Source organism: Triticum dicoccoides, chromosome 6A (genome assembly GCF_002162155.2).
Source record: "Triticum dicoccoides isolate Atlit2015 ecotype Zavitan chromosome 6A, WEW_v2.0, whole genome shotgun sequence".
NCBI lineage: Eukaryota > Viridiplantae > Streptophyta > Magnoliopsida > Poales > Poaceae > Triticum > Triticum dicoccoides.
Genome location: NC_041390.1, coordinates 175,875,368 through 175,901,688, shown reverse-complemented (window position 1 = coordinate 175,901,688; position 26,321 = coordinate 175,875,368). Strand labels below are relative to the sequence as shown.

At 43.3% G+C, this 26,321-nt stretch overlaps 2 protein-coding genes across 2 annotated transcripts; one reads left to right on the top strand and one right to left on the bottom strand.

Moving 5' to 3' along the window:
* Nucleotides 1-8,447: 8,447 nt before the first annotated feature.
* On the bottom strand, nt 8,448-16,300 carry LOC119316489 (citrate synthase 4, mitochondrial-like). The gene is made up of 20 exons (XM_037590813.1): nt 16,182-16,300; nt 15,703-15,777; nt 15,546-15,608; nt 15,351-15,392; nt 13,590-13,655; nt 13,442-13,507; nt 12,926-13,039; nt 12,631-12,694; nt 11,997-12,079; nt 11,756-11,805; nt 11,591-11,668; nt 11,271-11,399; nt 11,138-11,180; nt 10,169-10,255; nt 9,809-9,910; nt 9,441-9,548; nt 9,308-9,358; nt 9,148-9,221; nt 8,982-9,033; nt 8,448-8,900 (listed from the first exon to the last, which is right to left on the bottom strand). Exons 2-20 carry the CDS (start codon nt 15,751-15,753, stop codon nt 8,805-8,807), a joined length of 1,419 nt encoding a protein of 472 aa, XP_037446710.1. The 5' UTR covers nt 15,754-15,777; nt 16,182-16,300; the 3' UTR covers nt 8,448-8,804.
* A 733-nt stretch (nt 16,301-17,033) lies between these two features.
* Nucleotides 17,034-19,441, top strand: LOC119316488. The gene is made up of 8 exons (XM_037590812.1): nt 17,034-17,171; nt 17,500-17,621; nt 17,730-17,811; nt 17,918-18,000; nt 18,420-18,458; nt 18,756-18,826; nt 18,939-19,053; nt 19,128-19,441. The coding sequence occupies exons 1-8, from the start codon at nt 17,117-17,119 to the stop codon at nt 19,197-19,199; spliced, it is 639 nt and encodes a 212-aa protein (XP_037446709.1). The 5' UTR covers nt 17,034-17,116; the 3' UTR covers nt 19,200-19,441.
* The last annotated feature ends 6,880 nt before the right edge of the window (nt 19,442-26,321 follow it).

Here is a 26,321-nt window from a genome sequence, read left to right as displayed (position 1 = left end):
GTCCGAATTGGACTAGGAGAGGGGGGGCGGCGCCCCCCTTTCCTTCTCCCTCCCCACTTCTTTCCCCCTCCTAGTAGGAGTCCTAATCCTACTAGGAGGAGGACTCCTCCTTGGCGCGCCATAGGGGCCGGCCGGCCTCCTCCCCCTTGCTCCTTTATATACGGGGGCAGGGGGCACCCCTTGACACACAAGTTGATCCACGTGATCATATTCTTAGCCGTGTGCGGTGCCCCCTTCCACCATAGTCCTTGATAATATTGTAGCGGTGCTTAGGCGAAGCCCTGCGACAGTAGTACATCAAGATCGTCACCACGTCGTTGTGCTGACGGAACTCTTCGCCGACACTTTGCTGGATCGGAGTCCGGGGATCGTCATCGAGCTGAACGTGTGCTAGAACTCGGAGGTGTCGTAGTTTCGGTGCTTGATCGGTCGGGCCGTGAAGACGTACGACTACATCAACCAAGTTAATGCTTCCGTTGTCGATCTACAAGGGTACGTAGATCACACTCTCCCCCTCTCGTTGCTATGCATCACCATGATCTTGCGTGTGCGTAGGAATTTTTTTGAAATTACTACGAAACCCAACATCTATATCATGCCTCCCATATTGCCATGTCAAGCCTCTAACCCACCTTCCTAGCAAACTGTTGTTTGGCTATGTTACCGCTTTTGCTCAGCCCCTCTTATAGCGTTGCTAGTTGCAGGTGAAGATGAAGTTGGTTCCATGTTGGAACATGGATATTGTTGGGATATCATTATTATATCTTATTTAGTTTAATGCATCTATATACTTGGTAAAGGGTGGAAGGCTCGGCCTTATGCCTGGTGTTTTGTTCCACTCTTGCCGCCCTAGTTTCCGTCATACCGGTGTTATCTTCCTTGATTTTGCGTTCCTTACGCGGTTGGGTGTTATGGGAACCCCTTGACAGTTCGCTTTGAATAAAACTCCTCCAGCAAGGCCCAACCTTGGTTTTACCATTTTCCTACCTACCACCATATACCTTTCCCTTGGGTTCTGCAGACTCAAGGGTCATCTTTATTTTAACCCCCCCCCCTGGGGGCCAGTGCTCCTCTAAGTGTTGGTCCAAAACGGGCAGCCTACGGGGCCACCTCAGGGCAACTTGAGGGTTGGTTTTACTTATAGCTTTACCTATCTGGTGTGCCCTGAGAACGAGATACGTGCGACTCCTATCGGGATTTGTCGGCACATCGGGCGGCTTTGCTGGTCTTGTTTTACCATTCTCGAGATGTCTTGTAACCGAGATTCCGAGACTGATCGGGTCTTCCCAGGAGAAGGAATATCCTTCGTTGACCGTGAGAGCTTGTGATGGGCTAAGTTGGGACACCCCTACAGGGTATAAACTTTCGAGAGCCGTGCCCGCGGTTATTGGCAGATGGGAATTTGTTAATATCCGGTTGTAGAGAACTTGACACTTAACTTAATTAAAATGAATCAACCGCGTGTGTAGCCGTGATGGTCTCTTTTCGGCGGAGTCTAGGAAGAGAACACGGTCTTGTGTTATGCTTGAACGTAAGTAGCTTCAGGATCACTTCTTGATCACTTTTAGCTTCTCGACCGTGTGTTTCTTCTCTTCTCGCTCTCATTTGCGTATGTTAGCCACCATATTGCTAGTGCTTGCTGCAGCTCCACCTTGCTACCCCTTTCCTACCCTTAAGCTTAAATAGTCTTGATCTCGCGGGTGTGAGATTGTTGAGTCCTCGTGACTCACGTTTACTTCCAAACAGTTGCAGGTGCCGGTGATGCCAGTGCAGGTGACGCTACTGAACTCAAGTGGGATTTCGATGAAGACTTGGGTTGCTATTATGTTTCCTTTCCTGATGATCAGTAGTGGAGCCTAGTTGGGACGATCGGGAATCTAGCATTTGGGGTTGTCTTTCTTTATTTTGGTTCCGCAGTCGGACCTTTGATTGTACCTTGGATGATGTATGGATTATTTATGTATTGTGTGAAGTGGCAATTGTAAGCCAACTCTTTATCCCTTTCTTATTCAGTACATGGGATGTGTAGAGATTACCCCTCTTGCGAAATGCCTACCATGCGTCTATGCCTCTAAGTCATGCCCCGACATGTGGGAGATATAGCCGCATTGTGGGTGTTACACCTCGGTTCCCCGATAAATATCTGAAACTTCCTGAAACCTTTTCGATATCCGAATACCTTCGTCCAATTTATCAATCTTTACCTCTCGACCATTTCGAGACTCCTCGTCATGTCCATGATCTCATCCGGGACTCCGAACAAACTTCGGTCACTAAAACACATAACTCATAATACAAATCATCATCAAACGTTAAGCGTGCGAACCCTACGGGTTCGAGAACTATGTAGACATGACCGAGACACATCTCCGGTCAATAACCAATAGCAGAACCTAGATGCTCATATTGACCCCCACATATTATACGAAGATCTTTATCGGTCAAACTGCATAACAACATACATTATTCCCTTTGTCATCGGTATGTTACTTGCCCGAGATTCGATCATCGATATCATCATACCTAGTTCAATCTCGTTACCGGCAAGTCTCTTTACTCGTTCCATAATGCATCATCCTGTAACTAACTCATTAGTCACATTGCTTGCAAGGCTTATTTTGATGTGCATTACCGAGAGGGCCCAGAGATACCTCTCCGATACACGGAGTGACAAATCCTAATCTCGATATATGCCAACTCAACAAACACCATCGGAGACACCTGGAGAGAATCTTTATAATCACCAAATTATGTCATGACATTTGATAGCACACAAGGTGTTCTTCCGGTATTCGAGAGTTGCATAATCTCATAGTCAAAGGAACATGTATAAGTCATGAAGAAAGCAATAGCAATAAAACTAAACGACCATTGTGCTAAGCTAACGGATGGGTCTTGTCCATCACATCATTATCTAATGATGTGATCCCGATCATCAAATGACAACACATGTCTATGGTTAGAAAAATTAACCATCTTTGATTAACGAGGTAGTCAAGTAGAGGCATACTAGGGACACTATGTTTGTCTATGTATTCACACATGTACTAAGTTTCCGGTTAATACAATTCTAGCATGAATAATAAACATTTATCAGGATATAAGGAAATATAAATAACAACTTTATTATTGCCTCTATGGCATATTTCCTTCAATAGGAGGCTTTGACAAGTGAAACATGGGCTCAGGATGTTGCCCCAATAAGGGATCTAGCATGGTATGGGAAGTTCATGAATGTTTGCCAAAGGATCGACACGGTTGAGCTGGCGGATGAAGCTAGTGACAACGTGCGTTGGGTTTTGGAGCAAGACGGACAATTCTCTATAAAGTCAGGGTATGCAGCAAAATTTGCAGGCAAAGAAGTTGTGCCGACAACAAAGTTCATATGGAAGTCAAGGACACCTATTCAATGTCGATTTTCGCTTGGCTTTTCCCTTAGGAACAGATGTTGGACATCGGACCGCCTTGGACAGTGAGGGCTGCCACACCAAGATGCATGCCCTTCTTGTGAGCAATTGGAGGAGACCATTTATCACATACTGCTGACATGTGTGTTCTCAAGAACGGTTTGAACGCTCCTACGTACCGCTTTCGGAAGGCGGGAATGTGTGTCAATACCAAATGACATTCTCGTGGATTGGTGTGCAACAAGGTCAAATGATGGACAAAGGCCGAAGGATCTACGAGCCATCTTCGTCATGTGGGTGATATGGAAACATCGGGACGCCATTGTGTTTGATGGTGCATCCCCTTCAATTGAAGCACTGGTGATGCATACTATCAAGGAAGGACTATTGAAAAGGGAGCTTGATCGCTTATTCGCTGCCCTATCAACGTGGGCAAGACGTGAGTTGTCCATATGCGTGTGTTGGTTGTGTAGGAACGGTGGATGTAAGATGGTGTAAATTCTGTAACACCATGCAGTGGACTAGGTTCTATAACCCTTTTCTTCTATAAAATATGATATGCACGATTATGTGTATTCGTGGTAAAAAATATCAAATCAAATGATTGGATTGATGCCATCATTAATATATGGAAGTAAGTTCTATCAAGGGGGTATGTAATGAAAGCATGGGTCCATTAAAGTATGAAAAGAGTTGTATGAGGCAGGGAAAAAATGTAATCGGAGCACATTACTTCCAAGAAATTGATTCCATGCTGACAAGAGCTTGCTTAAATCTAGTGAGAAATATGCATAATATTCCATGCTTCTAGCACAGTAAACCAAGATTCATAAACCACAAACAACACTAGAAACCAAATCAAAATTGTTCTAGTAGAGGATTTTAATCCTACTTAAGGTGACACCCCCTATCCTACATGGAGTGCCACATCATCAGTCAAGACCAAACAAAGAAAGGAGACCAACTAAAAAGAATATCAAAGGGGAATACAAGGGAGCCAAGAAGGCCAAGCCCAAGCAAGAAGGCTTCTCCTTGTGTAGGAATTTCTCCCCTAATGGGCCACAACCCACCTCCTAGCCTAATAGGGAGCACATGGGCCAAAGGAGGAAAAATTACCTGACACGTCCATTTTACATCATGTTTTCTTATTGGTATTTATAATGTTTTTATCCTTAATAATGCTTTTTGGAGTATTTCTAATGCCTTTTCTCTCATAATTTGTAAGGAAGACACCAAGAGGGAGAATTCCGGCAGCTGGAAATCTAGACCTGGGAAAGCTACGTCAGGCCACCTATTCTGCACAACTCCAAATAAGCTGAAACTTCACAGAGAATTTTTATGGATTATTTAAGAAATATTGGAGCCAATAAACACCAGGGGGGGCCACCGGGTGGGCACAACCCACCTGGGTGCGGCAGTCCCCCCCCCCCTGGCGCGCCCTGGTGGGTTGTGGCCTCCTCGGCCCACCTCCGGTGCTCATCTTTTGGTATATAAGTCATTTTGACCTAGAAAAAATGAGGGGAAGGCTTTCGGGACGAAGCACCGTCATCTCGAGGCAAAACTTGGGCAGGAGCAGTTTTGCCCTCCGGCGAATCGATTCTGCCGGGGAACTTCCCTCCCGGAGGGGGAAATCATCGTCATCATCATCACCAACAACTCTCCCATCTTGGGGAGGGCAATCTCCATCAACATCTTCACCATCACCATCTCATCTCAAACCCTAGTTCATCTCTTGTATTCAATCTTGTTACCGGAACTATAGGTTGTTGCTAGGGGGTGACTAGTAGTGTTGATTACATCTTGTAGTTGATTACTACTCCCTCAGTTCCAAATTACTCGTCGCAGAAATGGATGTATCTAGAACTAAAATACATCTAGATACATCCATACCTGCGACAAGTAATTTGGAACGGAGGGAGTATATGGTTTATTTGGTGGAAGATTATATGTTAGATCCATTATGCATATTAATACCTCTCTGATCATGAGCATGTTTATTATTTGTGAGTGGTTACTTTTGTTCCTGAGGTCACAGAAGAAATTATGTTGCAAGTAATCATGTGAACTTGATATGTGTTTGATATTTTGATGGTATGTATGTTGTGATTCCCTTAGTAGTGTCATGTGAACGTCGACTACATGACACTTCACCATATTTGGGCCTATGGGAATGCATCATGGAGTAGAAAATAGATGATGGGTTGCGAGAGTGACAGAAACTTAAACCCCAGTTAATGCGCTATCCCGTAAGGGACCGATTAGATCCTAGAGTTTAATGCTATGGTTAAAATTTATTCTTAATATTTTTCTCGTAGTTGCAGATTCTTGCGGGAGGGTTAATCATAAGTAGGAGGTTTGTTCAAGTAAGAACAGCACCAAAGCACCAATCCACCCACATATCAAATTATGAAAGTAGCGAACACAAATCAAACCAACATGATGAAAGTGACTAGATGAAATTCCCGTGTACCCTCAAGAACGCTTTGCTTATTATAAGAGACCGTTTTGGCCTGTCCTTTGCCTCAAAAGGATTGGACTATCTTGCTGCATACTTGTTACAATTATCGTTACTTGCTCGTTACAAATTATCTTGCTATCAAACTACTCGCTACTTACAATTTCAGCACTTGTAGACAATACCTTACCGGAAACTACTTGTCATTTCCTTCTGCTCCTCGTTGGGTTCGACACTCTTACTTATCGAAAAGAGCTACAATTGATTCCTTATACTTGTGGGTCATCAGACCCCTAGGCTATATAAAGCCCCCATGGGCATGTAATCAACTCACTATCACTTGAATACACTCAAGTCGAGGGTCACTCTCTTTTTTCCAAGCCCATTCGGGAGGGCAAACGAAGGCTGAGAGCTCAGATTCCCACGGACCTTGTAAAGCTCGGACTAGTCGGGAGTCGTGGGACACCAGAAGCGGTAGCACTCTAAATGCCCCGTGCGCTGGGCACCACTCTCGACAACCCTCCCATACGATGTAGGTCGCCCTCCCACGAGGCGACTAAATCTATTTAAAAACATCGTACTACCACTTTGTCAAGTGTACGACGACCTTCGATATAAGTCAAATGTTGATTCTTGCACGTCAACAAAAAACAAATTATTTTGTGGATTTCTGCATCAACATTGGTCCATGCATGCTTTCAAGTTATATGAGCAATGCTTCAGAAGATATTATTGGGTGCCTCATCTTTGCAAGTCCTCGTCTACCCTCCCACGCCTCCATCTCCTCCTAAAACGCGGTCGTTCTTGTGTCTTAAGGATTTGTGATTGTGATGGCCACCACGATGGTGCCAGGAGAGCTCGAGCGGTGGCAGAAGGATTGGTTCTCCTAGGCCAAGGATGTGCGGGAGTTAGGGCAGATCATGCAATTTGCCAGGTGGGAGGTGGAGGTGAGGTAGTCGTCTAGGTTTTTTTTTGAGCTTTTATGTTTTGTAGATTTTTTAGTGAATTGTCTAGGGATATATACATGATACTACATGTGGAAATTAAGTACCATCCCCATCCGGTCGTACCATGTGGATAATAGATTAGTTCATCCCCACTTTCTAGTCCACATTTTTTGAAATACACTTTTTCTAAATTGTATCTTGCGTGTCCCAACTGCATTTTGACCCTAGCTTTATAAATTAGAGTCTAATAAACAATTGTTTTGAGTCTAATTTTGATCACAAATTCATTAACATGACAAGAGTCATGCTGTCATGCATGCTCGCTACTCCTGGAACTGCTTCAAAGCGGCAATCGAGAGGCGATTCTTGCCTGGTTCTCTCGACATCAACAACGACATGGGTCCTCGTCCTCCCTGTCCGCCGCTCCGGTGGCGAGAGTGAGCGGGGACCCTGGTAGTTCTCTCCGGTAGGAAGATAGAATGAGCTAGTTTGCTTTCAGAGGTGTTGCATCAATGGTGGGGACGGGACCACATCGAATCTGCTTTTGCTCTTCCCCCATCTTAGTGGTGCTCTAATGGGTGGCGTTGGGGAGCAGGTGGCTCGGTTTTCTTGCTGGTCTTCAAACCCGATGAGATTTTTGTTTGATGGTCGGCACATGGCACTCTTCCAGGTGGCGTTGATGTCGACTGTCTTAGTTGTGTTTGGTGTTTTGCAATGGGGTGCGTGGATGACGGCAAGCAGTGGCGTTTTTCTTCTTCGATTGCATCGGATGAAGTAGACAACTCTGGAATCTAGTGGACACGGGAAAAAACCCAGCCGACATGCCACAAAGCCTCGGTCTTGTCACTTGCGGCGGTCCAGATCATCGGCTTGAAAAACATTATTGTATGTGAAGGTGCTCCTCTAGATCAGTTCTCTTCTTCCTTCATTGTTGCCTCGGTAACAGCGAAGGACGATTGTGGATGACATTTCGGCATGGCACAAGATTCTGTCATGGTGAAATTTTAGTTTTGCTTCTTGCATAGCCTTTGATGCAATACTGCAAGACATCTATGTATATCTCTTGTAATGACCACATGTGTACTGTTTGTAAGATGTTTGTTCAATAAAAAAATATGTGGTTATTTCAAAAAAAAACAAGAGTCATGCCACACACAAAATACCATTAATGTGCATATAAAGTACTCTAAAAATATAAGTATAAAGATAACCTAGGGAAATGGAAAACATTTAACATTCCAACTTAAAATAAGAGATAAAAGCTTTTCTGAATTCTGTTTTCTTTTCAATTGAATTTTGAATAAGTGCTCATAGCAAATTGAGAAGCACATCTAGCATCATTTTGGGAGGCCTCATTTGATATACAGGATTTGCGTAGAAATTTTACAAGATCAACACCCTCTGGAATTTTCCCTTAAAGTGTTGTTTAATTCACAGGATTGCATTCCTCAGAAACCAATCATATATGAACTTAGTTCATTTCCAAAAAAAACAAGCATGAGGTTGGACTTCATGGAAAAAAAATCCTCTGTTTTGCTACCCGACGTAGGATTTCAGTGGACAGTATATCCTATTCCTATACATTTCCTATTCCGACGCTTCCCAAACCCTGTGGATCAAAGGAGCCCTCATGTGATATACACACAGCACACAAAACGTAATTGCATGGTATAACTCACAAATACAAACACCTCAGTAGAAATGTCAGATTATTCTGCCGTATTCCCTAACTGGTGTGGTTCAAAACTCGAAAAACATAAAGTACAAAAACGTTGCCGAGCGACACAAAGCCCAAGCATCGTGTCCTACTCTTTCATGCCAGGTTTGACAGATTGTTCGACTTGGGTACAAAATTCTACCGTCTGGGAGCCCCTCTTGCTCCAGTTATTGGACAGGAAAAAGATGGGGAAATGAGGCTAAATGTGCCTAATTTATGTCGTCGAATTATTAACATCAAAGGCAACTCGAGTTGTAAGATGAAGAACTGGTGTAGCTTCAAGCCGCAACCTTCTTGCAGTGGTTTTCCAGCCACTCCATGGTGACACTCTTCGGTCTTTCAAGCGGTAGGCCAAGGGCACGGTCCCAGATGAGCTGTGTAACAAATAATTGATCAAGATTAGCAGATGGATAACCAAACAAAGAAACATCTGGAAATTGAAGGGGAGGGCAAACCTGAGATCCAATTCCTATGCTCCTTGAGACACCGAACAAGACAGTGTAATACCTAAAGATCAGACAAGGCATACCCGTTACTAATGCTGAACTAGATTTTCTATTGTACTGTACGTTAAACATATGTCTGGTGAATTGATAATTTAAGCGAGAGAAATTAATATACCGTGCTTCAGTTAATCCGAAGTGGTTGAGCAACACTCCACTGTGAGCATCGACATTGGGCCATGGGTTTTTCACCTGAAAATGCATAGAAGAAAGATTGTGTCCATACCTAGAAAGCTGAAATTAAAGGAGTAATTGTGATTAATCTGGAAACTCATTACCTTGCCTAACTCGGTGAGGATCGGAGGTACAACTTCATACAACTTGGAGACCTGAAAGGGAACAATAATATATCCCACTGAGACTGTTGAACTGAAGAGAGACCATGCAGTTAGATCAAGGCTTTTAACTAACCAGTTGGAAAAGTGGGTCCTCTGGTAAATATTTCAACGCAAACTCCCTTTGGCACGAGTATCGTGGATCTGTATTACGAAGAACTCCATGACCATAGCCAGGAACAACCTATGAACGCAACCGGAAGTAATTTAGACCTTTATTTTTAAGTTCAAATGAAGAAAAGTAAAATAAACAAAGAAAGATCAACAGAGAAAAATCATTTTCATAACCAGCCCAGGAGAAAGGAGGATCCAATAGAAGGCAACTATCCTAGATCTATTGTTCAGCATTCAACTAGAATAGTTTAGCAGTGCAAACTTCCCATAAACTCATAAACAGTAGTGTTTGCTCATTGAATAGATGTAACTCGTTTTGAGATAAGCTACCTTTCCACTCTTCAGTGTCTTCCATACATATTCCTTAAGCTGGTCGGTTGTAATGTTACTCCCGGTTTCTTCCATTACAGATTTGATCCATAGCAACACTTCCTGCAGTATATGGTGACTATTGTCAGTTCATGCACATCCAAACAGTAAATACACCATTTTAAAATAACAGGAACTTGTGTTTTCTTCTTCTTAACATCATATGCAAAAGGAAGTGGGTAAATAGCACCGCTACAAGGAGTTTTGCAATTTGTTAATATGAATTTATTACGGACAATTTGTTCCAGTAGATCCATTTAGCAAGCATAAGTTGAGCATGATATAGCAGAGAACATCCACTACACATAAAATCAAGTGTACCTGATTAGCCAGGCCGTGCAGTGGCCCAGCCAAACCGTTTAGTGCCGCTGCAAAAGAAAGGTAGGGATCTGACAGAGCACTTCCAACCTGTGATCGAATAAATACCGTTAGTTCTGGATAAACAACAGCTCAGTGCGCGTAGAGGATATAAATAGAAACAAGTAAAACAACCAAAGCACACTAAGCTAGTAGGAACATAAACAGCAACACAGAGAATTGAAAAGCCCTATATGGAACAGCAAAAACAGTCTCTAAATTAGCAGATTATAGAGCTGCTACACTTCAAGTAGGCTACAACTTGATCCACTACAAGTTTGGAGGCAAACTTATACTATTTACATTTAGAACTATACTTCAAAAAGAGGGAGATCAATTCCACCCTTCTCTTTAGATGATCTCCTTTAAGCTAACATATTACGACAATGTATTTTGTTTTCCAATGCCTCTACAAGACACACAGATCATAAATTTTCATTGCCTCAAAATACACATATTTTTTCTAGAGGAACAACACATAATCCAGAAGAAATAAACATATACTTTTAACCATGACTATGCATTTAGAAGGAGTAAGGGTGCCATCAGCAGATCTGTCAATACCACAACTTTGCGAAGAACTGAATTTAAACCATTGCTTCCAATTATACTCCTAGTTGCTAGTACAACACTACTATGGTTATCCTACAATTGGTGAAGCGGCCCTCTCTGGTCACAAGTGTTTGTCTAGGAACCATGATAACTACTTTATCAGACATGCGTCATGGTTGATAAATCACAAACACATTCAAGCAGCAGTGATGTATGATGCAACAGTGCATGCCAAACTGTAGTGTATATACGATACACACAATGATGCAGCCAAATCATATTTCCGTACTGTAGCCAGCAGTCATGCTTTGGCAGTTCAAGACAATGGTGGGAACACTAACAAGAAAAAATTCAAGATCGATGGAAGGAAGAAAATATTACCAGATGCCCTGTATGAGCACTGACATTCCCGCCTTCATGATCACTGCAAAAAACAGGTAGTAGTATGAGGGAAAATCAACGTACATCCTTCAGAGATAAATATAGAAACATAAACAAGGATCGACGAAATTACGTGTGAATTGTTATGTATAGGCGCATCAACTCCAGCATTTTTGGGTCATCAAAACCAAGCATGTGTGAAAAATTCGCTGCGTAGTCCAGTGTATTATCAGCTGCAATAGCTTTCCCATCCTTGAAAATCCTTCAGAAAACCAGAGCAATAGGATTATTTCAATTGCAGCACAAAAAATCAATAACATGCTCCAGTTAGTGTAGTACTCCCTCTGTAAACAAATATAAGAGCGTTTAAATCACTACTTTAGTGATCTAAACGCTCTTATATTTGTTTACAGAGGGAGTACAATACAGTGCATCTGATAGAAGAAAAGCTACCTCCGGTAAACATATGAAGCCACTTGTGGAAGCCGAGCAATCAAATTTAAGCAATCTTCGTATGTAGGCTCCCAGAACCTATGCAAAAAAAGAACACCATAAATGACATGCAAGATCACCATTGAGCAGATGAACAAATTTCAAGGCATTAGAGCTCAAGCATACTTTGTTTTGGGCATTCCCTTGTCGTAAGCCTTTTGAAATTCACTCTCAACCTGAAATAGTGTTAAAATAGAACAGACCAAATTAACTCACTTGGGGGGTCTAAAAGAATTCCGCACACCTTCTGTAGTTTTGATTCTTATTTCTTTCTAATGGCACTTCACAACTCAGTACACCCAATGCAATGTGTTCTTCATTTCAGAACAGTGATAATTAACAATAACATAAAATACAAAGGGCTTACTTGGAGTGCCATCACTCCTGTGGTAAACTGTGTCATTGGATGAGCAGTAACAGGGAGAGCATCTATCGCCTTATAGACATAACCTGCATGCAAGTCAAATAAGCCGCGTGAGAGGATATCACAATTGAGAAACAGAGCAAATATTTATAAGCAATGCAACTTTACAGAACAGTGTGTCAGTGTCCCTGCCACAAAAATTGTGAAATTGAATATATTCAAGAAACTCAAAACCAAAATTTCAAGATTGAGTAACAAAAATCCAAGTTATTCTATCCAAGGAAAACACAAGTTGTCAATGCAGAACATCAATGGATCTGGAACAAATGAATGTCTTGTATACTAACTTTCGACTGCTAAATTTCAGTGGAGTTAATAACAGCTTACACTTTCAAACTAGTACCAAACATCAAAAGAGTTAGCAACAGCTTATATACAGATTCACAAAGAAAGTGGAAGTTCCCCCTCAGCTTTTCCCATTAAGCTATACTATACCAGAAATTCAGGATGATGTTTATGTGTACTCAGATAATAAAACTTGACTATTTGATAGCAACATGACTTCCTAATCTTTCTGGTCATCTATGACTACATATGAACTCTACAACACTGATACTGAGCAGGGGTGACAAGGGACCTGGAACAATCGAACGGCTAAGCAACTCCTTTGATAGAGCATCAACTTGCTCCTTGGTTGGCACCTGAAACAAGCAATGACCAATCAGCGCACGCTAAACACTTAAAAGTTTACAAAATAGAGGGAGAACATGGCACACTCAAAATAGACGAAGTCCCATGTATAACAGGAAAGTCAACCAAGACGTTATGTCATCTACTACATCAATGAACAGATTATACCTCCTATTTTCGAAGGAGCTATTTTCATAGACCACTAAACTAAAAAGGGGTACATGTTTCATAACAAGTCAAACCTTTCCGGTCAAAAGAAGCCAAAGGAGACCCTCAGGTAAAGGTTCTCCATCTTTAACTGCAGCCGGCAGTACTTTCTGGCACTCTGGAATAGAGAGACCTCTAAATCGAATACCCTGAATAGAAAGCACATAAATTACAGGCATCAACAGAGATATACAATGATGCATAAAATTAAATATCTCAAACCAAACTAAGAACTAATTCTATCAAAACTCTGCAATGAGGGAGGCATGCTCAAATATAAATCATAAAGGATTATGCTCTTGTAGTCAAGCAAGTTGATGTATGACGAATTAATCAAGTTTGTGCTATAGTCAATTCTGGAAAGTGATACATATTGCAGCATACAGTGATAGATTAAGCTCAGGTTCGGCACAGAAACTTGACTGGAGATCTCAAGATAATCAAATAATATATTTTCTAACCCACAGAAAATTCCTAGATATACAAGCTAATATTTAATTTGTCTTATTATAGCACCCATGGCACTACAAAGCAGAGCAATAAAAGGACACCTCCTCCGGGTCAAGTAAAGATGTTTCCCAGAGCATTCCAGTCATCCCTCTCATCCCACCAAGGACCTGGAGAAAGACGAAGCATTGTTCAGAATTAGGCCGGGCATAGAAACAGAGTTTTTAAAGAAAAATGTTACTAAATGCATACCATGTCCACAGTTATGTTTCCAAGCTGGACCTTTCCATGCTCTGACTTTAGTTTCTTCAAGCGGTCCTGTAACAAAATGCAATCAACATGAAATAACTTTGAACCGACAGAATTATTCTTTCATAAAAACAAGTGGTTAGAGCGGCGAAGACGGACGAATCCAAGTAGCACCTCTCCAACACATGCTCTGAATATTCTGATTCTGTTTCTTTAAACTCAAGTGCAAAACTGAACTTTGTGAAACTAATAATACTAAGAGCGTAATTGGCTAATCTTCTAATTTATTTTCATATCAGGACTTGCATATGGTGTTCATTGACTTGGAGAAGGCCTATGATAAGATACCGCGGAATGTCATGTGGTGGGCCTTGGAGAAACACAAAGTCCCAGCAAAGTACATTACACTTATCAAGGACATGTATGATAATGTTGTGACAAGTGTTCAAACAAGTGAGGTCGACACCGATGACTTCCCGATTAAGATAGGACTGCATCAGGGGTCAGCTTTGAGCCCTTATCTTTTTGCATTGGTGATGGATGAGGTCACAAGGGATATACAAGGAGCTATCCCATGGTGAATGCTCTTTGCGGACGATGTGGTGCTAGTTGACGATAGTCGGACGGGGGTAAATAGGAAGTTAGAGTTATGGAGACAAACCTTGGAATCGAAAGGGTTTAGGCTTAGTAGAACTAAAACCGAGTACATGATGTGCGGTTTCAGTACTACTAGGTGTGAGGAGGAGGAGGTTAGCCTTGATGGCCGGGTGGTACCTCTGAAGGACACCTTTCGGTATTTGGGGTCAATGTTGCAGGAGGATGGGGGTATTGATGAAGATGTGAACCATCGAATCAAAGCCGGATGGATGAAGTGGCGCCAAGCTTCTGGCATTCTCTGTGACAAGAGAGTGCCACAAAAGCTAAAAGGCAAGTTCTACAGGACGGCGGTTCAATCCACAATGTTGTATGGCGCGGAGTGTTGGCCGACTAAAAGGCGACATGTTCAACAGTTAGGTGTGGCGGAGATGCGTATGCTGAGATGGATGTGTGGCCACACGAGGAAGGATCGAGTCCGGAATGATGATATACGAGATAGAGTTGGGGTAGCACCAATTGAGGAGAAGCTTGTCCAACATTGTCTGAGATGGTTTGGGCATATTCAGCGCAGGCCTCCAGAAGCTCCAGTGCATAGCGGACGGCTAAAGCGTGCGGAGAATGTCAAGAGAGGGCAGGGTAGACCGAATTTGACATGGGAGGAGTCCGTTAAGAGAGACCTGGAGGATTGGAGTATCACCAAAGAGCTAGCTATGGACAGGGGTGCGTGGAAGCTTGCTATCCATGTGCCAGAGCCATGAGTTGGTTGCGAGATCTTATGGGTTTCACCTCTAGCCTACCCCAACTTGTTTGGGACTAAAGGCTTTGTTGTTGTTGTTGTTGTAGGAAGGTAACACAATCTAGTGCAGCGCAGGCATAATATATTTGAACCAAGGTAAATTTGTTCCTTAAAGGCGTTAAGGTATTAAATGCTACTAGTTTGCAACAATTATTATTTGCTAGCATGTTACACCATGGCATTTGCGAATAAATGGTGTTCTACACTATTTGGGAGCAGAAACTAAGCATGCTGTGACACAGAATCACATGAACTGACAGGGTTAACACTGGTTGAGCAAATAACAGGGGTTGGTAAAAAGAGAAGATAAGGAATCAGATACCACGAGTACTTTCCAACTTTACAAGAGAATGCACGAGTGAGCCACAAACCTGTTGCTCCGGAATCATTTCCTGCAGCTGGGACCTAAGATCCTGCATTTTCAGAAACACGTCAGCGTCATGTTCAGAAAAAATAAAAATCCCCCTCTCAAAAAATCCAGCCATCAAACAGCGACCAGCAGTTTCCAATCACAGTATCCCATACAAATTCAAGCGCAGAACAGAACAGGAAGATTGTTGTCTTACGAGATCGGAAGCGCTCTGCATCTGCAGCCATCTCACACCACCAAGCGTGGTGGCATCCTGCCCCTGGCAACAACAACAAAAAAAATCAGCATTAACAAACGCTTACAGGGTGCATCCCCACCCGATGCAACCCGCGGGTTCTGACGGATTGACTCACCATACGGGATCGCAGCCTCGAGACCGCGGCGAGGCCCCGGAAGAACGCCATGAACGGAGCACGCGGCTACCACAGCTGCACAGAGCACGAACAAGATGGTTTAATCAGACCCTAGGGCTCCACCGAACCAACCAAAAATCCAGCAGATAAAAAAAATCACAGCGACCACGAGCACGCCCAGAAAACACATCGTAGCATTGGCTCCTAGATTCCTCCAGAACCGAAAACAACAACGGAAAATCGCGCGGAAACGGCGCCGATCCAAAATTCCAGCATCCATCAGAGAAAAACACAGAAAAAGAACGGAGCACCTCGCGGGATTCCTAATGGCCGTACGTAAATTCGAAAAAAAAAATCAAGAGAGCCGCGATTGCAAGTCGCTGCGGCGCGGCGGATGGATCAGAAGCAACTGGCAGATCAAACGCGCGGAGGGACGCGGCGAATTCGACAGGGAAGTTTCAGAGTTCAGGGAGGCTTACGCGTGGGGAAGGGGAAGGGGAAGGTGGGCGGATCGAGAGGGTCGGGGGGGAAGCGGCGAATGCTCGGAGAGGGACGGGAGCCAGCAATTTGGAGTTGCCTTCCCCTAATAAAGCGCCGGCTCTTTTTCCTGTCCTTCCGCTCCGAGCCCCCCGGGAATGTCTATTTTGCACTCCGCACGTATCGGGACCGGGAATGTCTATTTTGCATTCTATTTTTATTTTTATTTCTTCTCGTGGACAGATTCAATAACTCCCCTTCTCTCACCGAACAAATGTATTTGTGTGTGTCATCGTCGACCTCTCGTGAACAGAAGCGTCTTTGACACTTCCGGGTGTGATGTATCATTCATGTGTGACTAGTTTTCCAAGACCTGCATCCACATTCCATATTGTACTAAGGGTCGACGATGAAAAGCCTAGCATAGAAGAGTATATTATTCAATGCACCTTTTGCCACCAAACAAAGGTTAGGCCGCCCTAACCAGGCATATGACCACGTGAATTTTCTTTTGGGGCTTGGTTATACTAGTAGTATTTGTGTAGAGACGTGGAAGCTGCGGGGTCGAAATCAGAAAATTTAGAGTCAACTAAACGGAGAGAGTATATTTTAAAATCGGTTAGCCAACCGAACGGGGACGGAAAAACTCTAGGCTTGCTCCCCAAGATGATCAGCAGCGAACGCCACGTGTCTACACAAAACTGTCGTTTTGGGTGTTTTTTTTCGAGGAAAAACTGTCGTTTTGGGTGAAGCCCAACAGCGGTACCTGACGTACTTCTTCTGTAGCCCACCTAAGAGCCGGCCCACCGAATTAGCCTGGGCCTCTCGGGCCCTGGGCACCATGCGCGCTTGCATCCGTGACGATTCAGGGCCGCCCCCAGACGACGAGAGGAAAGGAGGAAGCGAGCGAGCGGCGGAGAGGAGAGGAGCAGCAGCCATGGCGACCACTCTCTCGTTATCTTCTCCCCTCTTCCTCGCCACTCCGCCCAGAGGTACCCACCTACCTCCGATGACTCCCCTCTCACTGAAGTTCTTGCCGTCCAGCGTAGCACCTCTGCCTGCGTAGTGATTCCGAGCTCAAAGCGGTGGCTTCTGCTTGGTTAGGCTGGATAGGGTTTGGATAGGCCCTGTGTTGCTTGGGCACATGCTGCTCATCTGAACTCGCAGTAAATTGGAATCGAGTAGAAATGTTTGTTAATTTCGCTGCAGAAAAAAACATTAGTTCATGTCTTGCATATGTGCTTCCTGAATGAATGAAGGCAGTCCAATGTAAAGCACATCCAGTGACATGACCTTTTTTTTCCTTTTATACATCTTCAGCTAGACATGTGGTTTCAGCTGGTCCATCATGGAGCACTGCAAATCTACCATGCAAGGGGCATTTTGCTGGTATGAGGAGACAGGGCCGGAAGCAACACCGAAGCACACCAATAGTATCTCTGGTTAGCTCACAAACATCTTTGTGAAGTACTACCTCCGTAGTGTACTCTACTTTCAATCTTCTATTTGCATCAATCTGGTAACCTGTGTTGTCCTCCCCTTCTTCGCAGTTTGGGAGAAAGACCGCGAAGAAGACCACCAGAGAAACGGTCGTCCCGGACCCAGACTATCGGTTACCGATCGCTATACTTGGTGAGCTCTGGAGGTAGTAAGTATATAGAACATCTCTGTTCTCTGGAAATGTAATTCTATGTCAAACTAAAAGAAGATATATAACCACTATTTTGTCGAAATACAGGGATATCTGGTGTGTTTGCATATGCAGACAATCTTCTTGCCGCTGCACCTGTAGGCCTACTGGGGCTGCTTCTCTTGTTTCAGGTCTCTGCTTTTAGACTATCTGTTTGAGTTATAGCTGAAAAACATGTACGATTGTACTATATTCTACGAGTTTTTTGTCTCCACAGTGCATATGTAACTAAACAGTGTAAAGTCATGGATCATCCATATCACAGTTCTCGAAAAAACACTCAAATCTATAAGTAGCCTCATTCCAGCTCAAATCGGGTTATTCACTGAGAACATATTGAGCTCCACCATCATCAGATTGACACTGATTTTTCGTCTTAACATATTCCTCTGAAAGGAACCACTGCCAGCATTTGCTATTCATGCTGCTCTAAAAGCGAGGGCCGATGTTACTGATAAATCAGAGAAACTAACTTATCCTGATCATTTCTTAGGTATGATTTATTTCTACGTTCATGCTGAGACTGATGTGTTCACTTTTTTTTTTGCAGACTACTAGAGTTAGGTTCGTCTTTGATGATGATTCCCTGGTTAGTGCACTTTGTCTATGTGAGAGGAATATGCACAAAACATGTATAAAATTGTTGGTTGTAAGTTTGGAAAATGCTCACAACAAAGCTAAGTAAATCTGTTATGTACAAGTTGCCATTCTACTAGTCACTTGTTGGATATCGCGTTGGGTCTTACTAGCTGAAGCATTAATATTTCTTCTTGAATGATGCTTCTCCTTTCCATAACATAAGGATTTCATTCTTTCAATACTCAGTTGTTGCAGATGGTACTATACATGTTTCACATCTCAAACTTCATAAGTTTGTATTATATAGGAAGTGAAAGTGGGCAATCAGCTGCAGGAGTCAGGCGAAAACGTGTTTGTTGGTGGCAAGAACCGTTGGAAGTAAGCATACTTCATATGCTCTGTACCAAGGATTGTACTGTCTTGTCCAGTTAATCTATCTTATGATGGTAAAAGCTTTACGGTATTTTCTAACATTGCACACATTGCATAGGTACTCAACATTTGTGAACTGGGAACTATGGTGGCCGCAATTTCCTATCCTAGTTTACTTCAAAGAGACCCAAACAAAACCCGAAGGCCAAATTCATTTCTTCCCAGTGATTTTCGTAAGTCCACTCGTTAACCATAAGCTCAACAGCTTCATTCTTACATACTGGGTTTAATTCATTTCACAACACAGAACGGCCGACAACTCTATGATATCATGGTGGAGCGCGCTGGATCATCGGAAACAAGTGGGCCTGGTCCTTGAGACAGACAACGAGTTGTGCTAAGTTCCAGGAGCCAAAATGTCTTCACTAAGCGTGTTAACAGCCCTTGAAAATCTCCATGAATGATTTGAAGAAACTACTTCAATGTATGTATTCTGTGTTTTGAAATATAGTATCCTACTCCTTGAAAACAAAAGATGTACAATAAGCATGTTAAAATTGATACGTGAGATAATGATGTAAGAGCATCTCCAACAGAGTTGGTAAACTCATGTCCAATCCCTACGAAGTGTCAAAGTGCCCAAAAAGGAAAATGCCCCAACGGCTTGCATTACATGTCCTGTTTGCTGCCCCTGTTTTCTTTAGGACATGGCCTAAAAATTCTCTTTCATCATACTCATCTTTGGCGATCAAAGTCTGTATCAGTAAACCCAACCGCTCCATGCTGGAGAGCCAATTGCAATGCCATCACCGCCTCTGAGGCGCCACGTCGAGCCCTCCTGTCGCCATTGGGGCCCTGAGAATGGCGCTGCCACAACACGTGCCAATGCCTTGGCCGAGGAGGAGTAAGCAATGCTTGCCAGGCCATTCCTACCTATCTATGTTTAGCATCGAGTTTGAACTAACTATGTTGGGTTATCGTGGACTTTATTTCATGTCTCTGCTGTTCAGAACTACTATATTCGATTTCTGTTCCGAGACCTGCTTCGGTACAATCCCCTTAAAAAGTATAAAGGGCAATTTCGACTTTGGACAATTTGTATCTACTTTTGTAACGTATATACGGCGCAACATGGGAATCGATCCCGTGACGCCCAACATAATAAAGTGCGTATACAATCAGTGCAACAGCATGCCTTTAGTGAACGATGTAACACTAGACACTTTAAGTAACGGATAAGCTGGGAATTTTAAAAAGATTTTAGGAACACTTTGTGAAGCGCTATTTTTTTCATAGTTTATGTTTATTTGTTTATTTTCGGTTATATGTTTTCCGGTTACGTTTCTTCCTTCTTTTTCAAAAAATACTCACGCTTTCAAAATGCTGTTCAAAATTTCAATAAGTTTGTTCTTTTCAAATTTGTTCATAAATTAAAAATATTCGCATTTTCGAAAATTGTAAGGTAATTTCAAAACAAATGTTTGTGCCTTCCAAAAATTGTTCAGAATATCAATGTGCGTATAAGTTTTTCAAAAGGACGAACAAAATTGTGAAAACAAACACTTTTGGAGAACACGAACAAAAAATTAAATTTCAAAATATTTTTCAGAAATGTGAACAAAAAATTGAAATAAAAAAATGTTCTAAATTTTCCCAAACATTTTTAATTTGTGAACATTCGATTTTGAAGATGGGAACATTTTTGAATTTCTGAACAAATTCCAATAGGCGCCCGACAGGAGCGATGCCGTCGCTTAGTTGGGCAAGGCCTGAGTTTTTTTTATCTTTTTTCATTAATTTATTTTTCGCCTTATTAAACTTTATTATTCTTTTTGAAACTTGTTCAAAAATTTGAAATACCAAAATAACAGTTTTAAGTAACTGTTTTAAAAATCATGAATTTAAATTCTTTTTTCCTTTAAATAATTATTAGTTATGAATTTAACTCTGTTTTCGATTTTATCATTTTGTATTTATTAGTTATGTTAAAAACTTAAAATGATAGTTTTATGTACCTATATAAATTATGATTTTAAATACTTTTTCCTTCAAACCTTGCATGGGTGCCTACACGGGCACGCTACATTGAACATGATGTTTTTTTGGACATTCTTGAAATGACCCTAACTTTTTCCAGCAGGTGACATGCCCAAGGTAGGCATCCATGGCCCCAATTTTTTTATGGCCTTGTATGGCCAATTCAAGGCACGAAGCCAAGTTGGTTGGGTTTTCGACAAGTTTTGCATTTTCTAGAGTTTTCTCGGTCAAAAAAAAGCCGATAAATGGCTAGACATGTTGCAACTTGCATACCGTGTCGGAAGTCGTTTAAACCTAACATGGATGCCTACCATTGGCATGTCCGCCTAGTGATAAAAGTTGGGGTAATATCAAGAATATCCACAAAAACACCATGCTCAACGAAGGGTGTTCAGGTTGGCCAGAAGGGTCCGTCTAAGAGCATGTTATTGTTCGACATCCTTAAAATGGCCCTAATTTTTTTCATGACCTTGTATGACCAATTCAAGGCACCATGACAAGTTGTTTTGGTTTTCGACAAGTTTTGTATTTTTCTGGAGTTTTCTTAGTCAGAAAACGCGAAAAAAGGCTGGACGTGTCGCAATTTGCATACGGCGTCGGAAATTGTTCAAACATGCCATGGATGCCTATGAGGGGTATGCCCACCTTGTGGAAAAAATTTGGGATCATTTCAAGGATATACAAAAAAAGACCATGTTGAACGAAATGTGTTCATGGGGGTGAGAGGGGGACAGAAGGCTCCTTCTGCGAGCATGTTGTTTCTCAATATCCTTGCAGTGACCCCAATTTTTTTCAACGTGCATACGTGTCGGAAGTCATTCAGACCAGACATGGATGCCTCACATGGACATGCCCACTTGCTTGCAAAAATTGGGTCAGTTGTAATATTGCCAAAGAAATACCATATTCAATGAAGAGTGTTCGGATAGGCCAGAAGGATCTGTTTGGGAGCACCTCATTTCTCGACATTCCTTAATTGGCCTCATTTTTTCATGGCCATGTATGAGCAATTCAAGACACCATGTCAAATTGTTTGGGTTTTTGCCAAGTTTCTCATTTTCTGGAGTTTTCTTGATGAAAGCCAATTAACGACAGAACGTGTCACAATGTGCATACGATGTCAGAATTCATTCAAACCAGGCATGGACAGCTAAAATGGGCATATGCCTACTTGCTTGCAAAAGTTGGGGCATGTCCTGATATTTCCAAAAGTTGGGTCATTTATGCATAGTCGTAAAAAAACACTAATTTAGATGAGGTATTTGTAATTTACATCATTATCAATCAACATGAACATTTTCTTTTGTCCTGACAATTTCTTGAAATTTGTCAACAATTTTGGAATTTCAAAGTATGCATGAAAGTTTTACAAACTTGAACACCTTTTCCAAAATTATTAACAATTTACCAAAAAATGATGAAAATTTTGAACCAAAATTACAAACCACGTACTTCTATAAAAAAATATCTACTTTTTCAAAACACATAAATTTCTTAAATTTTTGAGCAAAATATAAAAAATTAGAACGTTTTATGAATTTTCAGAACAAATTTCCGAATTGTAAACAATATTTGAAAACAAGAACATTTTCTGTTTTGCCATTTTTTTGAATTTTTGAAACAAATTCACAAAGAATCATCAATTTCAATAGTATTAAAATAAATTAACATAAAATGAAAAGAAAAAAATGCTTAGGCCCTAGAAAATAAGAAATGATTTAACAAATGTTCCCCCTCTATCCCATTATATAAGAACGTTTTCCAAGCACAATTACTTGAAAAACGTTCTTATATTATGGGACGGAGGGAGTAGTAAATTTGGAAAAAATATTCATAAACTTGAAAAAATGTTTGTGTTTTTTGTATAATGCTCGCAAATTAGGGAAAGTGTTTCCATTTTAAAGACATGTTCAGAAATTTTCAAAGTTGTTCACATTCTCAAGAAATTTTTTCACAAATTTGACTTTTGGACTTTTTGAAAAAAAATGTCTGCACTCTCAGGAAAATGTACCTAAAATTTAAAAAAATCACAAAATCAAAGTATTTTCAGAAAAAAGGTTAGCAAATTTGAAAAAATTGTGTTCCAAAAGAATTTTAAATTTTGAATAACATTTCATATTTTTAAAAATGAACATGTTTTCAAAAAATATTTGAAATGGAAAAATGTTTTAGCTATAATACCCCTCTCGGTGGCTACACTGTCTGGCCCAGTTGCACAGTATCATTTTTGGTCTGCTACAGTATTTTGAAGAACGAAAGTCCTACAGTGCGTCCATTCTAGATGATAAGAGCAACTCCAAGGGCCGACCCAAACGAACGACGTATTTGTCCGCTTTTTGTCTGTTTGGGTCGGCCGCCCGCCCGGTGCCCGCTCTATTTTGCATTTGGGTCGAACGTCCGCCCAATGCGCCGACCTATTTTCATGTCCGCACTTAATTTTTTAAAAAGGCCCGCGGCGCATAGGTCATGTCAGCGGCCATGTCTCATGCCGGCACCATGCCAGCGCCGGCATACATTGCCGGCTTAAAAAAATATCACCACACAGTTCGCGCTGGCGCACTCGCCAGGGGCCGGCACACATGCCAGCACACAAAAATGAAGTGATACTTGAGTTCGACCACGCCATCGTGGCCCCGTGGTCATGCCAGCACACAAGCCGGCATACAAAAAAGGAAGGCGCTCGCAGCCACGAGATCACTCGTCGGTGAACTTGAACATGTCGGCCTGCATCTTCTTGAACCACGACCTCTTCCTTGGCGACACAGTGTTGAGATCCACCTTCATGATCTCTACCCCGGTCATCATGCTCGCGAGAGCCACTTCTTTCGCCTTGGTCTTGCGTTGGCGGCCTCGATCTCTAGCATCTTGGCTTGCTCACGGAGCGGGCCTTGACGCTCTCAAGAGTGGCACAAAACTTGTTGCACTCTTGTTGGATCACCCTCCATCGCTTCGAAATGGACACCCACCCGCGCATGCTCACAATTTGGTAAGGCGGAAACTTCTTGCGCTCATGAAAATCCCGGTGGACACGAATCCAAAAGGTTGAATGCTTTTGTTCGGCGCCCGTCTTGGGGTCTTGTCCAATGTCTCGCCAACACTCGCAAAGAAGTTTGTCCTCAGCCGCCGTGTATGCATTCGTGCGCTTGCTCTTGCGCTTCGCCTTCAGACCGGTGGCTTGGTTGGCGAGCTCGTCCTCGAACAAAGGATCCACTTTGATGTCGCACTCGTCCTCTTCCTCTTGCCCGTAGTCGTCCGAAAACTCGTGGTCAAGTGGGAAGCCGTCAAGGTCCATGCCGACCTGATCACGCATGAAGGCTGCCTGATCGGGATCATAGCCAGCGGCCACCGTGAACGCCCCACGGCCGTCCTGGCTTTGTGTCTCGTCGGGATCGTAGCCAGCGGCGGGCGCACCGCCCTCGGAGATGAGGTTATGCATGTAGTCCTTGTCGACGGCGGACAACATTCCCTCGAACAGGTTGCGGGCGTCCGAGGGCACGCCGGCCGGCATCTGCCGCGCGTGTTTCCTCGCGCCTCCGAATGACGAGTCACCGGCCACCGGTGTGGCGTTGAGGTCGAGGGGCGCGGGCGTGGAAGGTGCCACCATGCTCACGTCGGGCGAGCACTCCCCGAAGAGGCGAGAGGCATGCGGGTACAAGTGGAAGCCAGGCATCGGGGTGCAAGCCGACGCGCGGGGCGAGTCGGGCAACACCATACGAGGGAACGCTGATGAGCCGGTGCTGACCGCGACGACAGTGGCATTGACGAGGCCGTGCTGGCTACGGTTTAACCCTAGCATGTACAACGCCTCCCTCGTTGCCGCCGCGACGCGGGCGTTGGTAACCTCCTGCTGTGCGGCGGCGGAAACGGCGGCAGTCGCGACGACTTCAACCCTCGCGTCTGCGGCGTGCCTCCGACCCTTCCTCTTGGCTGACTCCCTTGCCCGGTGTTCGGGCGTCAGCACCTTCTTTGGCTTGGGCGCGACGGTGGTCTTGCGTGGGACACGAGGCTTGCCTCTGCTGGAGGGGGCGGTCGTCATGATGGACGAGGCGAGGGAGGCGAGGCCGACGGCGGCGCCGAGGTCGAGGTCGTCGTCCCACTACAAAAAAAATACACTTCCGTGATGATACGTGTTTGTCACAGTATGTCGCATTTTTTTGTCATGCATGTACATCCATGACAAATTTATGACAGAATCAAGATAGTCATACCTGTGCTGTCGTAGAAGTGTTCCATGACATTACCAAAATTATCATCACGGAAGTGTCCACTTCCATGACGATAAATCGCGCGTCACAGAAGTGCTTTCGTCAAGGGTGACCGACACGTGGCATCCACCGTAACGGAACGCCGTTAAACTATCGGGTCGGGTTTTGGATCCGATAACACGTTAACAGCCCCGACCAATGGGGGTTTCCCATGTGTAAAATCATCATTGGCTAGAGGAAACACGTGTCGGCTCATTGTTGGGGCAGATGTCATCCACTCATTGGACAGAAGGCGCCTATGATACGTCGACACATGGCACGACCCAACAGTGGCCCATTCCCGTAAAAAGGCCGGCCCGTTTGACTTGGTCAAAAGCTGGCGGGCCGACCTGTGGAAAGCCTGTTAACGGCATGTTCGCATATAGCCCATTTACAGCCCGCTAACACAAGACCCGTTACGCCCTATCCGAATTAGGCCTAGTAGCATCATCTGGGCCATCCAATATGATTCCAACCCATTTTCACTTCTGGCCCATGTATAGCCCATGACGTCTTTCGGCCCATATGAGGCCCTTTGTAACTCTTGGCACATTAGCGGCCCGTGCTGAAACTGGCCCGTAATGAACAGTGTATTACTTTACACCCATTAACGGCCTGTGGTGAAACTGGCCCGTAATGAACATTGTATCACTTTATACCCATTAACGGCCCGTTATTCTGTTGGGCCGTTTCCAGCCCAAGTTAACTTTCGGCCTTCTGAGGGCCCATTTATTCTTGGGCTCATTTGCAGCATTCAGTTACTTACGGCCCGTTACTGTCATTTTCTGCTTGTGGGCCAAATTCAGCCCGTCGTTATAGTCGGCCCCTTTGTGGACCGTTAGTCTGTTGGGACATTTTCATAGCATCACCAAATATGGCCTATTAACGGCCCGTTATGGTCAGCCCATAAAACATACGATTTCCATTAAAGGCCCGTCTACGGCCCATTAAAGGCCCGTACAAGACCCATAAATGAGTCGGCGGCCCATGAATCCTACGAGACGTAGAAGGCCCATGGATCCTACGAGACGTAGAAGGCCCATGGATCCGACGGCCCGTGAAGGGCCATGGTTGGGCGAGTTGGCCCCCGTTTGAACGATATAGCATATTCAAAGAATTATCCTACTCAATACTATCACCTCTAAAAAGCATACACTATACAACAAAGAGATCAAGGCATAGAAAGGTAGAACAATCCTACACTATACAATAAAGAAATT

Excerpts from the sequence above, each read along its gene's own strand:
- LOC119316489 (XM_037590813.1), bottom strand. The coding sequence starts at position 15,753 with ATGGCGTTCTTCCGGGGCCTCGCCGCGGTCTCGAGGCTGCGATCCCGT. Across the intron at positions 10,256-11,137 it reads GTGCTCATACAGGGCATCTG|GTTGGAAGTGCTCTGTCAGA; the intron begins GTAATATTTTCT and ends ATTCGATCACAG. Across the intron at positions 9,359-9,440 it reads AGGACCCACTTTTCCAACTG|GTCTCCAAGTTGTATGAAGT; the intron begins GTTAGTTAAAAG and ends GTTCCCTTTCAG.
- LOC119316488 (XM_037590812.1), top strand. The coding sequence starts at position 17,117 with ATGGCGACCACTCTCTCGTTATCTTCTCCCCTCTTCCTCGCCACTCCG. Across the intron at positions 17,622-17,729 it reads GCACACCAATAGTATCTCTG|TTTGGGAGAAAGACCGCGAA; the intron begins GTTAGCTCACAA and ends CCTTCTTCGCAG. Across the intron at positions 17,812-17,917 it reads GTTACCGATCGCTATACTTG|GGATATCTGGTGTGTTTGCA; the intron begins GTGAGCTCTGGA and ends GTCGAAATACAG.